The sequence below is a fragment of the Fulmarus glacialis genome, unplaced genomic scaffold (genome assembly GCF_000690835.1).
Source record: "Fulmarus glacialis isolate BGI_N327 unplaced genomic scaffold, ASM69083v1 scaffold15433, whole genome shotgun sequence".
Taxonomy (NCBI): domain Eukaryota; kingdom Metazoa; phylum Chordata; class Aves; order Procellariiformes; family Procellariidae; genus Fulmarus; species Fulmarus glacialis.
Genome location: NW_009202414.1, coordinates 1,095 through 14,128, shown reverse-complemented (window position 1 = coordinate 14,128; position 13,034 = coordinate 1,095). Strand labels below are relative to the sequence as shown.

Here is a 13,034-nt window from a genome sequence, read left to right as displayed (position 1 = left end):
AGGTTACTACGGACGTGGTTATCTAGCTGGCATTTGGGGCAGCAGTGTCCAAAATGGGCCAGATCTGCACCTCGCTGGAGGAGCAGCTACACGATGAAGCTGTTGGTTGCTGCACGATGTAATGGGGTTGCATTCAGGGAGCTGTTGCCCAAACTCCCTGAATAAGAAGGAGCGGAGCTGCTTGGAGGTGTCCATTGCACACAGCTTGGTGAAGGGGTGCGTAGCAGACTTTGCAGCAACTTACCCCTGCTCCAGTAATTTAACGGATGGGATGCGCTCATTCCGTGTTGCGTCATATAAATTTTTTTTCCATCCACGTGGGAAAACCCGAAATGAAGCCTTCAATTCATCGATGCCAGGAACACTGAAGGGAGAGAGGAAGGGAAGTCAGGTGAAGAGAAGTGGGGTGAAATTTAACAGTGAGCTGCCTAGAGCTCACCTGTTTTTGTCCCCTGTTGAAGTAGCTGTTTCGTATGGTGGGTACTGCCACTCCAGAGCCAGCTGGAGCTTCTTCCAGCCCTGGAAGCTGCAATGAATACTAACGGGATTGGTTTTGAGCAATGTAAGCAGGGATGCCAAGTGTTGCATGGGAAAAATACGGCAAAAGTATTGTCACCCCTGCAGCAGGCACCTCTGCATTAACAGCGAGGTCATCTGGCAGTCCTGATGACTACAGGAACCGCCGTGCTGCTGCTCTGATTTTCTCTATTGTGGATTACTGATTGAAAGAGAGATCTGATGGTTCTGGTGCAAGAGCTGTCGGTCTGAGAAGCAGGCGGGCCCGTGGTGCCTTGAGCACTGGGGCTCCCTGCCGTGCAGGGGCCGAGCCGTTTCCTTTGCCCCCTTGGGAAGAGGCAGCTTTTTTGAGCCAGTGGCGGAACGAACCGCCCCGTTTAAGTGTGGGGTGAGGGTTTTCTGCGTGCGTAGCCCATGGCCCCTTCCCTGACCATGCGTGTCCAGAGTCCTGGCCCTTCCTCTCTGGCCTCCAACCCTCTTGGACGTCTGCAGCGAAGCCTCAAGCCTTCTGCGCAGGCATGCTTTTTGTCAAGGAAGCCCTAATTTGAGAGTTAGAGTTCATATAAATGAGTGTTTTTAAGGCATTTGTTGAATACTGAGGAGTGTTTCGGAGAGTACACTTACATAATACATTATCAAACCATTCTGTTTGGTTTATTAATAAAGAATGCCTCTACAACTTGTCTGCAGACCATCACCTGTTCATTATCCTTTATATTTTCTATTAAAAGCAGTACATTTTTCTATGGTTTAATTTCTCAAACTCAAACTTTACAATTCGTTCATAGTAGTTCAGCTTTATGTTGTGAAGTCTGGAATTTTATATTTTCGAAGGCTTCTACTTTTGTTTAGCATTCCTCTGCTCCTTAAAGTTTCAAGCATTTTTCTGGGTTGAGATATTTTTTAACACCTAAAGGAAGGTTTCAAATCTCTCTTTTACATATTTGCAGAAAGCAGGTGTGGAAATGACCATGTAAGCTACCCCTTTACACCTTCCAACTCTCATCTTTAACTCTCATGCCCATACCACTGAGATTTCGCAGCCAGGAAAATTTCTGAGTCTAAGCTGTGCCTGTATCTTTTGGTTGCTATTCACCTCAGCAGTTGTACAGGACTGTGGATCTAGAGGATCCATCAGTGACTTGGGTGTCAGCTGCTGAGAGCTTTCCAAGGTAAATGCAACTGCAACAGACCAAACGATACTAGACAAGAACTGTAGTCAAACACAGGTTATCGTGATACTCCTGCTAAACTGCAGACGTATTGACAATCAGTGACCTGTCCCTGTAGTCTGAAACACTACTACATGGTAACCTGCTATTAATATGCAAAGGCTCAACCTTTAATTCTTTAGATGTGGCGGGTAATCAAGTTTGCTCAGTAAAGTGCTTTCAGTGAAATAGTAATCCATGTGTCTGTAGAGACATGAGGAGGGAGCAGCTTTGCCATTTTGCGTTGTCGTTTGTCCTGTGAGGTGCTGGAGATGTTTATGAAGTTACGTGAACGCCTCATTTGCAGTCACTGCTCAGTACCCATCGCTGCGCTGCTGGGCTGTACTGCTACCGGTGCTCAAACTAGCAATGCCAAAGCAGTGTGAAAAGGTTTTGTGTTGTTTTCAGTGACTGGAAGAATTCCATACGGGTAGCATGTCTTACAGTATCCTTCTGTGTGTAAGAGATTGTGAGATGTAAAATGAAAATTTATGAACTGTAACCAACCACAAGATGGTGCTGTCATTATAGACAGTGGAAAAATTATTTCTTAGCAACAAGGGTCTCTGCCGTCACAGAAGAGAACTAATGAATTTGATCATCTTTAATCATTACCAGTTTCAGCATCTCAAAGCAATGATGCTCCTGTTAGAAATTGCTCCATAACTTGCACCATCAAGATATCTTTCCCACTTACAGGCAGGTACCTGTTAAGGATGTGGAAATTTCACAGAATTAGAGGCTTGGGGAATCTTTCTTACTATCCCTGGGGTTTGTTTGACATGAAGTTCACTTGCTGATTAGAAGAATCATTAGAATGTGTGGGTTTTTCCAAAGGAAAATAAATTTAAAGAACACAATTTTCAGCCCTCCCACAGGTTAAAACGCATTATTATAGCAAAAGAACTTTGGAAAGTTTCACTGGATTTAGCAAAGGTTTTTAGAATTTATGGCACTTTTATGACTACTTAAGCAGCTTTGGTTTTTACCACACCACCATGCCCTTGCTGACAGATGGCAAACCCTTTATATTTACAAAGGAATAAAACTGGCAGAAGGACAATCACTGTGGTGATGGGGTGTAGCTTCTTAGAACAGCTACTTATTCAAGCTCCTCTGGTGCTTGTCAGAGCCATTTCTGGCTCCTACAGCTGTCCTGCAGCGAGCTCCAGAGAGCCCCAAAATGCAACTGAGCCAGGGGCTTGGCATGGGGGAAGGTGGCAGCATGGAGTGGGAGACCTGGTCTAGGAGTGTAGAGAGGAGATGGGATGCAAGCAGGAGGGCTTTTGAAATCAATTTTAAACGTTTGGATTAGTTAGTACACCTTTCAAAAATGTTTCAGTGCTTGACATTCAAAAATGAAAAAGTAGAGGAACATCTTCATATTTGGGAGACAGTTGTCTATTGTTTTTTGACTTACAATGCAGAGCCACGGTAAATGAATTTATAATCAGTTTAAAGAAGTAATTTTCAGATATATTTTTCAGTTTGAAAAGCAAGGAAAACCATTATTCCCCGTGATGAGAGCATGCAGTACACTGTGGTACGCAAGATGTTCTTTAGCATTCCAGCTAGGTGGGGTAACCAAACACAAGAATAATCTTGCAATGGAAGGAAATAGGATTCCTCAAGGCAGTATTCCACAGTGAAATTCAGTTTACACCATGGCTCCTTCAACCCCTTCTACTCAGTTCTGTGCTTCTGGTTTCACTTCTCCCCAGCGAGACGGGCTCAGATGGTCCAGGACTGCCCTTCGTGACTGGGAAACTGGCAGGCTGGCTGTGGACAAAGAACTTCAGTGCCTTGGTCAGTCCAGTACCAGAAACTCTTGGTGCCTGCTGCCCAAAGGAGAGTAATTGCTTTCTGGATTTCACACTTCTTTTCCCTACCCTGCTCCTTCAAGGGCAGCTGAGTTCAATACAGACAGATGTTGACTTTAATCTGTGCTACAAATTAATGTTTTCTCATATTTACCAGTATATTCCTTCTGGCACAAATCAGGATACAGGCTGCTGGCAGTGCTGTCAGTCTGAAAGTCTATTTTTAACCTTCTTCCCCTCACTTGGCACATCAAGTTTTTTTTCTTCACTGTGAGAGAACTCAACAGAAAGAATAAATAATAACAAACAAAACAGATTAATTAAATTCAGTGTCACCTTCAGTGCTAGAGCTACAGGAAATAAAATTACTTGAGAGAAATCTAATTTAAGTCATTAGTCCCTGGTGAGGAACAGCGCAGCTTCCCTCTGCTTTGGGTGGAGAATGGGTCTCTGCCTCCTTCCCATATTGCTCCGTGGGGGCAAGAGACTTTTCCATCCAGCCTGGAAACACCAAACCCCACCATAGCCGGGGAATAGCCACCATTTATCCATTTGGGATCAATGTCAGGTGAAACTAATAGCCCTCACTCAAAACAGAGGCAAATACAGCGCATGAGAGGCAAAGCAATTTTCTTTGCTACTGTCTGAGTATTGTGTCTATGCAGACATATTCCAAAGAAAATGTGCTTCAGGGAAGAAGTGAGAAAGACACAGCTGGAGAATGCCCTGAGAGCAGGGCTTCCAGAGAGTCCTTTTGGGCGCAGTACTTCCTAGGAAGGGACTAGCCTTCTGTGCAAAAAAAAACCCCTCCTGTTATTTGTTCCCTGTCATACTTAAGAAAAGTTACTCTTGTGCCACTTGGTAAATAAACAGGGTTATATTGGAAATACTGGCTCCCACTTTTATTTTCTCCTTCCCGAAACATCATGAAGAAGCTAGAATTTTGCATAAGTAATAAACTTTCCATCATCTTTGCCACAGTTAGGTCTGAAAAGATCTTCCACGACTCCAAGCAGGATGGTAAGAGAGCTGCAGCTCAAAAACCAAGAGTCTGAAGACTGAAGTGTGTACATATGGATGTGAACACCCTTGATTCACATACACAATTACCTCCACAGCAAGGCCATTAATGCTGAGAACTGCAGAACACCAGCCCGGCTTTGGAACTTTCCCAGGCTCTTCAGCAGATCCCTGCAGATCACTGCACTTAAGCAGATACTGATACAGCTCGTCCCACAGCTCCCCGTGCCTTCCACTCTGTAGCCTGCTTCCCCAGGGAGCTGGCTGACAATAGCAGCCACACGTCTGTTTCCAGCAAATGAACAGAAAACTTTTGATTAGTTCATCTGGTTCGGTTCTGAAAAGGAGGTGGGAACCAAGGGCTGAGGAAGAGATGATCTGTCTCCACAACTATAAGCAAAGTTTCCCTTTCCAGCACAGCCTGGGGTGTTAGGGCCCTCAGGGCAGCAATAGGCTTCCACAGCCCTGATAAGCCTCAGCTGAGGCTTCCACCCACACCCTCTGCCTGGGGGCATTTAAGCTCACGCCTGGGATTTTCCTTTCTGTCCGAGTTGCTGTTGTAGGTGGACCTGTTCCTGGGGCTAGCTAGGTTACAGCCAAGGCTGGATCTTGTTCTGGGCTCTGACCTGTAGACTGACTTCCCGGCTTGCTCTTGGACCTGCCTTATAATTGTAAGCTTGCCTGAAGATCTGGACTCTTAGTTGAATCTGTCCACTGTCTCCGAGTCTACTGTTTTCCCTGTGCTTGGGTACTGTGGGATGGAGCCTTGGCTGGCAATGCTTTGCCCTGCTCCGAGTCTACTGTTTTCCCTGTGCTTGGGATGGAGCCTTGGCTGGCAATGGTCTGCCCTGGTGGCTATGGTCTTGTGCTTGGCTCCCCATCTCTTAGGGAGCAGCAAGAACTTAATTATTGCTGAACTTCCAGCAGCCTCCTGTGGCTGAAGCTTTGCATCTTTCTGAGAGGCTTTGAGATGTTTCAATGGTAAGTACAGAACAAAGTGCCCCACGTAGTTAGGAGTTATTTCTGCTGTTTGTAAGAATGATATACCTGACTTGTGATCTGGTACAGATTCGCCAGATGAATTTTTACTGCTGGGTACTGATAGAGCTGAAGTTTGTGAGACCCTTCTGGATGTCTAAGAGGCTCTACAAGAGCTACAGAAAAAAAAAATGAAGTGGTAAGTGTGTCTCTACTAATAATCTTCATAGCTGGGGAATTGCGTAACAAGTATGGACACTGTTGAGCTGGTTAAAAACTACTTATTTGTTTCAAAAGGCTTCCTTCTCACTGGTATCGCTCATTACACCTTTGAAATCTGCATCCTCACGCAGCTCTTCAACTCACTTCAATTTTAAAGCCTCTGTTTTGATATTGATTACATGTGGCAAACGGTCTCAACTTGTCTCACTGCTTTCTTTCTACAAGTAGTGTGCAACACCCTTCCAGCCCAGGGCGAGAAGGTACTCTCGGCAGCAAGAGAACAGGATTTGTTCAATTATATTCTATTTCAGTTAGAAGGCAATCCTCCTGGCTACATGGGCCCGTATCTCTGCAGGGTGATAGTCTACTTTCTTTCTGCAGTCAGGAAAATGACTTATGTGACATCTATGTGTCTTCTAATTGAAATAGTGGCCTGTTAGCTGGAAATCTACATTCAAATTTTAGCTTTTAAAGAAGCCTGGGGAAGCCTTTTAATTCTACGTATGCCTGTTCCCTGTTTCTGAGACTTGCACGATAAGATACGCAGTGCACTTAGTCAACGTGTATGGAGTGCGTGGCACAATGGAGCCTAACTTCAGTTAAAAGCAATACCAGAAATCGGTAACAGTCTGCTTCACTCACGAGTGATGAATATCAGGCCTGGATGTTGCGTTTGTGCTGCCCTCCTCGCCTCCTCCTGCTGGCATGGCTCTGTCGGGGGCTGTTGGTGAGCCACGGCATCTTCGGGGTGCAGCTGCCCAGGGGTCCGCTAGCCCGACCTCATCAAGTGGTAGAGCCCTTCTAATGGGCCGCCAGTGAGTGCTTCATGAGCAGGTCTGTCCAAGTCCTTGGAGAAAATTGTCTTAGCTTTAATTCTGCTGGGCATGTTGCTACAGCCGGCCAGTAAATAAGTAAGGCAAATGAACATACCAGAACACCCGACAACGGCAGGGGGATGGGCGCCCAAAATGTACAATTTTTAACAAAAGCATTTAATGAAGGAAAACTGGCACTATCCATATAATAAAAATCATTTTATGTTTAGCATTGTGTTAACCTCGTTTTTCTGATAACCTTTTTCTGGGGCAGAATCTTCTGAGAGAAATGGCATCAGGTGGAACACAGGACTCCTGGATTCTTTCCCTGACTTGTGCCATAGACGAGCTGTGCCTTCTGGTAAGACCTATGCTACCTCAGCTTCCTCTGGAGTTAGAGTTTTCTCCCTTCTGCAGTACTATGATCATGCATATATAAATGTATCTAAAAGGCTACATAAGTGTGCAGATATCACTGAAATTCTTAAATAATATTGATCGTATGAGGCAGACGAAATAATTGATAATTGCTGTCCTTTAGTACAAGAATATCAATACGTTCTGCAAACAATTACAGTGATGACTAAAGAACAGAAGATTTCTAAGGTATATAGTGATTATTATCAATTACTCTAAGTTTTGGGTTTTTTTTTAATCTACAGAGAAATTGTAGAAAATGAATCAGAGGCAGAATAACTAAAATTTAAAAGGGACCATCTTGACCTGGGAATGTATGGTTTGCGTGTGGCTCTTGGGTGCTGTACGCTACATCACTTGAGTAGTGAGACAGCTGTAAAGGATTGGCTAGCACAGAAAGCAGCTTCAGAATCTGCTCGGTAAACAGAGCAGCGTTGCAAAGCTCTGAGAGCCAGCTCGGAAAGGAAGACACTGCCTGTATTTGAGTGCCTGTGACTGCAGGCAGCTGCGAGCAGTGAAACCACGCACTGCTCCAGTCGTTGCTTCCAGCCCTGCAAGGTGTGGGCAAGGACTCCAGCAAGGCAGAGAGTGGAGAAACAGCTGCTGTTCATTATTTTCAGTGGCCACTTCATTTGGATGAGAGTTGAGCAGGAATATTTACTTGGGTACAGGGTGAAGAGCATGGAAAAATGATCTGAAGTCAAGGAACTGTCTGAAAGTGCCTAAACCTGATGTTCTTGGCAAATGGCAATGCTCAAAGGTGGAGGAGGATGCTAAAGCTAGGCACTCTTTGGAACCAAGCAACCTATCAAAGCTAAGACAGCAACTGTTTGGGACCTCTTGGGATCGCAATCCTAGGAAGAACAACAACAAGTTCAGGAGTACCATGGATTCAAAACCAAAATAATAGCTACTGCCAAACTTCCAGCAGCCACATCTATTTCAAAACTGAGGTTGGGACACTTCTGGAAAACATTCCGAAAAGAAACAACCTGTGCTGGGAAGGCAGGTGGCCAAAAGAAGCCTTTCCGTCCTTGCTCCATTATGCACTCTGGTTAAGCGTTCTTGTCCATGTGTGGAAGAGGCAGGAAAAGCCTCTGCAAATTACTTCCCAGGTCTGACGCCAAAAGCAAAGAAACTACTTTGGATAAGGGCGTGGGTTGATTAGCAATCTTGAAGAATGTCTGGCCAGAACACTGAGGACTTTGGAGCAGAAAACCTCTCAGACAAGTCTCGGATGATTCCTAGCCTCCCGCCATATAACATGGATGACCAGCTCCTTCCCAGGGAGCCACGGAGTGCCTGGTGCTGCTTGGCATGGACTCTGCTGGTAGTCACCATGAACTTCTTCGTCTTTTTCATGAATTTGCTCCTGATGTTTGTTATCTTCACCATTGTGCTGCTTCCTACCATTGTGGTGGTGTACTTTGGCTTCCAGTGCCACTCTCGGGTAAGTAAGCCTTGCTCCATTTGGCTGCTAACAGCCACCTCTAAGGGAGGGCCATCCATTAACGGTTTTATTTTAGCCCGTGGGGAGCAGTGGCTGTAAAGGCAAGGCTAGACTCCCTGAGCTTTGGCTCTGTTTTCACAAGGGGGGTGTATGCGTATAGATATTTTTTCATGGTGGGGGGGATGTGTATAGACTGGACTGTCAAGACCAGGGTGTGGTGGTTCATGCTGACCTGCGGGCTCTCGGTTGTGCAAGGGAAGGCTCTCTCCTGCCTGGTGCCTGTGACACAGCTATCAGCAAGGCTGGCACATGCATTTGGCTGGGGAAGTACAGGCTTGATGGTTTCTGGGCTAATTGTCTTAAAGTAGTTGGTTGGCACCCATACCTTCAGCGTCGGTAGGTTAGCTCTCTCGTTGGAGAGGCAGAGCACCGACAGAAGCTGCCTGTGACTGCCCAGCTCCTCGGGGACTGGGACAGCATGGGACCCCGTGGCCCTGATCCCCTGTGCGCTGCACTTCATACTGTTGTTTAAGTGTAGAGTGATTGGAGATAAATCTATAGCGTTTCACAAGAAGCTTGCATGGGATGCCAATCTTGTGGGCACATTGCAGGAATGAGCTATATACACATTTTTACCCCTCCCTTCTTCCAGTATTATGGGAAATGGAAGCTTGATTGAGCAATGAAGTTGTATTCCTGTGAAAGTAACCACAGCTGTGACAGATCAGGTGAATACAGTCCCTGGCTTGACAGAGCTGCTGTTTGCATTTTAATGTCACAATATTTCTCTCTTCTGTGACCTCTGTTACTGAGAGCTGCCAACCTGAACTCCTCCGTAATTCACACAAGTCCTACGTGGGCTCTGATCGGGTTTGTTACCTTCATTTAAGTAAGCCCTCTGCAGTATTTGTCATGTTTGATCTGCCTAATGACTAACTATAGAACGAGTAAAGTCTACCAGAATATATAATCCCCTCATGCCAATCTAACATTCAGATGTGTTCCCAAATGTGCTGTGCCGTTTCTCACACCAGCAGATGAGCTGCTTTGTCAGTCAGGGCTCTGGCTGTGTGCGTGCCTGTTCCAGTTGGTTGCTGTCCTCTGGATTTCATTATTTATTAATTTCTTCTTCTTGTATTTCTCTAAATATTTTCAGAATTGCTTGACTGAGTGTGGATGTGAAAAACCAGTTCTCCTGTTTTCCCTCACAGGCAGTAACGGTTAGACCAGCTCAATATGACTTCTCTTGCTGATTATCCTCAGTTAGAAGAGCTCTTTTGCTTCCTACTTTGGGGGGAAAAACCCCACACCCTGTGGGTGCGGGAGGGAGCAGGGAGAATTAACTCCAATACAGATGCTATTGGTCTCCCCATTCCCCAGAATCTGAACTAAGGGGAAGATTTAAATCTTCTCAAACTGATGTATCTACCAGAGAAATATTGAAAGAAGAAAGCTTTTCCCCTTCTTTTTAATGAAATCTGTGCATCCTATCTAATCACCCAAGTCCTTGGGACCTCCGTCTGAGTGAGCAGATCCTAGCATGGGTGGTAGGAAAGGATCCAACCGTGCAGCAGAGATCAGCTGTTTGCCCAGTTTAACCCAGTAAGGCTTTGCTGACTTCTGTGGAGCTGTGCATGGATATAGCTGTGGAGGTCTCACTCCACACTGAAGAAGGAGACAGGGGATGTGCTGTAACTTTCCAATAAAGCCATTGCATTGTGCTATTCAGCTGACATCCCAGCAACACGAGGTGTCAGCCCACAGCTCCCCGTCTCAAAGATCCCTGACAAAGGGACTGTGCTATTATTGTTTTCTCAGTACTGATGTATTTGCTAGTCTGAAGTTTAGCTTTGATTTTTATTGCCCTGAAATGATGACAACTCATAGCTGCTGTTATTGAAAAGCTTTTCCTGATCCTGCATACTGATGAACAGGGAGACATCTGTCATGGTAATTGTTTTGTAGAAGAGGGCAGACACAAGCGCTGCTGCTAGCTGGAGCGAAGCATAATTCAGGGAAATCATGTACCTCTGGGCCAGGCAATTCCCACTGTGGCTCTGACACCTTCTGGAAATGTTTTATTATGGGATGCAAATGTGTGTGATGCCCAACAGGGTAAAGTGGGAGGCTCTGGAGGAGCTACAGAGAGCAAAAGTGGCTCAGGGGGGTCCTGATCTACCTGAACAGTCATGCAACCCTTCTTCATTGTGGGTTGCAATGCTTTCCTTTTACAGTCCATGGCTGTTAGGATTTTTGCATACAAAAGGGCAGGTGTGTAGAATTGCTTTTGTTTTAGTGAAGAGTAAGTCTTCACAAGAAATAACCTTGGGAGAAAGTGCAGTGTGGGCCATTGCTGTGGTAAAATGGCTGGTCTGTCTCCATAGTGCAGTGTGGGTGCAGATTCTTAAGACATGAGGCTCTTCAGGGTAGGTTTAATAGGTTTAATACAGGAGATTGCCTGTAAAGCCCTTAAATCAGTTTTTCCTGTGATCTGAAACTTGAAAGCCATAAATATGGACTTCAAATTGGACCCAAAATGGGAAAAAATGAGGACTGCCTCGTGGAATTGCCCCTTCTAGCTTCACTCTGCTCAACCCTCATCTTGGAAAACGTGAAGTTCTCCTTTGCACACAGAGTGTTCTCCAGTCGAAGGCTTTGAGGAGATGTAAAAGGTTTTCAAGTACATCAGAAGTGAAAGCAACCGTGTTGCTGTTAGCTGTAAGGAGTCTTTCAACCCAGACTTTAATAGACATGGAGAGGAACTGCGGCGGTACGGCTTGACAAGAGCAGTCCTTTGTCTTTGGACCACTGCTTTTCAGTGCCTTCCTAGTAGACAGAGGCCGATTTCTGCACTGCAGATCCATTAGGTGGATGGTTTTTTTTCAGGATGATGGGTTGTGTTTCTTGTACTGATGGAAAAAGGAAGGGGAGCTAGGGGACATGGGGGTTGCCTGTAGCATTTGTTAATGCAGAACAACTGAGTGGCTTGACTCAGAGCTCCTGCTGCCAGGATGAAAGGAGGGCTTTAAATACCACTCAGCAAGGACCACTTAGTGTGCGGGATGCTTTGCAGCAACGTGGGGTGAACGGGCAGATTTTGCAGTGCAAAGAGATGCTAGGGGGTAGAAAAGAGTACAGCGTGTACACAGAAGACAGAAGACAAAGGGGTCTGTTCCAGGGCAGGAGTCTGGAGCGTCTCCAGCCAGCGGGTAGCTATGGAATGACCAACCTCTGTCTGCAGAATCTAACATCTTGCTGTATTTTATTTACTTTGTTATAATTTCCAGCGTGTTGTGCCACCCACATCGATGTAGCAGCAGGAGGCCGTTTTATTTGCTTTCTGCCTATCAAAGGCTAAGCTGTGCTATTCGGATGACTTAATAAAGATTAGTGTTTCCTGCTTCAGGACCAGTGTGCAGTGCTCGTCTCACACTGATGCTGGAATAATGGAAAGCTTGATTAAAATGTGTTATCAGTGTAGTCTGAAGATTGCTGAGCTCAGCTTGGAGAAGGAAGAGGTGTGTTTTTTCTGTGAAAGCACTAGAAACTCCAGGGTACTTTGGTCACTGCTCCTACCCACCACCAGGTCTGTGACAAGCTCTGTCTCGCTCTTCCCACAGGTGCTGCACTCAGCTGCCCGCTACTGCAAAAGCATCTTGGATGACAACAGCTCTTCTGCCCTCATCATCCTTGGCTTCGTCATCATGTCCCCTCTCATTGTGGTGGCCATGGCTATTTACTGCAGCCTGGCAAGGCGCCTCCGTCTCTTCATGTGCTTCCAGCCATACAGCAGGGCTGTGTACAAGGGGGTGAAGTGGCGCTGGTACGAGGAGGGAGGCCTGTGCAGCGGTGCCAAGGGGTGGAACACTCAAGTCAAGGCTTGGGTATGAGTTCGCAGCACCAGAGGCCTTGTCCTAACCAGCACCCTCTGCTCCCTGCCCTGTCCCTCCCCACCATGACCTCCCCGAGTGGCCATCCTGAGGTCTCTGCAGATGAAGGCTGTGTAGTACCTAGACGTGAGAGGAAGGGAGACCCATTAATGAGCCTACAGCTTTGTGAGCGGGTAGGATTCTGCCCATTGCGAGGGAAATACAGAAAACACAAGTCCTTGACGGTAAAGACAATGTTCAGCCCTGAAAAGAAGAGGGGTTCCTCCCAGTGCCTGTTGCATTCAGAGCACAGCACTGTTTCCAGTCTTGACAGCGTGTTCTGCCTCACATGGGACATAGGGTACGTGTGTATAGGATTAAACGGTGTGGGAGTGGCTGCTGACTTTGCTACATGCCTTGGAGAGGACTCTTTGGGAAAGGCAGCCTTCGGTGAAGCATCCAGCCAAGAGCAAGCAGCTGTGGTTCTCCCAAGTGTTTCTGGGCTGCCAATGTTTCTAACCTCTTGCAAATGTGTCTGTAGGTCACTGCCTCTGCGATGTTTGGGATCCACCACTTTCCTACACATCAAATATTCTTTCCCCGCTTAGCAATCCCTCCTTCCCATGCCTGGAGCAGTGCTTGTGCTCCTTTCACTGTTCCTGAGTCAGGTCTGTGGAAACAAATGCTGATCTTTCAGTCTTTTCCCTGCCAGCTGA

The 13,034-nt window shown here is 46.2% G+C and overlaps 1 protein-coding gene across 1 annotated transcript; it reads left to right on the top strand.

Annotated features, from left to right (window-relative positions):
• The first annotated feature begins 8,179 nt into the window (after positions 1 to 8,179).
• On the top strand, positions 8,180 to 12,339 carry LOC104071501 (transmembrane protein 88-like). The gene is made up of 2 exons (XM_009574275.1): positions 8,180 to 8,449; positions 12,070 to 12,339. Exons 1-2 carry the CDS (start codon positions 8,180 to 8,182, stop codon positions 12,337 to 12,339), a joined length of 540 nt encoding a protein of 179 aa, XP_009572570.1.
• The last annotated feature ends 695 nt before the right edge of the window (positions 12,340 to 13,034 follow it).

What these genes read in the sequence shown, in the direction of transcription:
- LOC104071501 (XM_009574275.1), top strand. Translation starts at nt 8,180, where the DNA reads ATGTCTGGCCAGAACACTGAGGACTTTGGAGCAGAAAACCTCTCAGAC. An exon ending in GCTTCCAGTGCCACTCTCGG is followed by an intron (nt 8,450 to 12,069) that starts GTAAGTAAGCCT and finishes CTCTTCCCACAG; the next exon opens with GTGCTGCACTCAGCTGCCCG.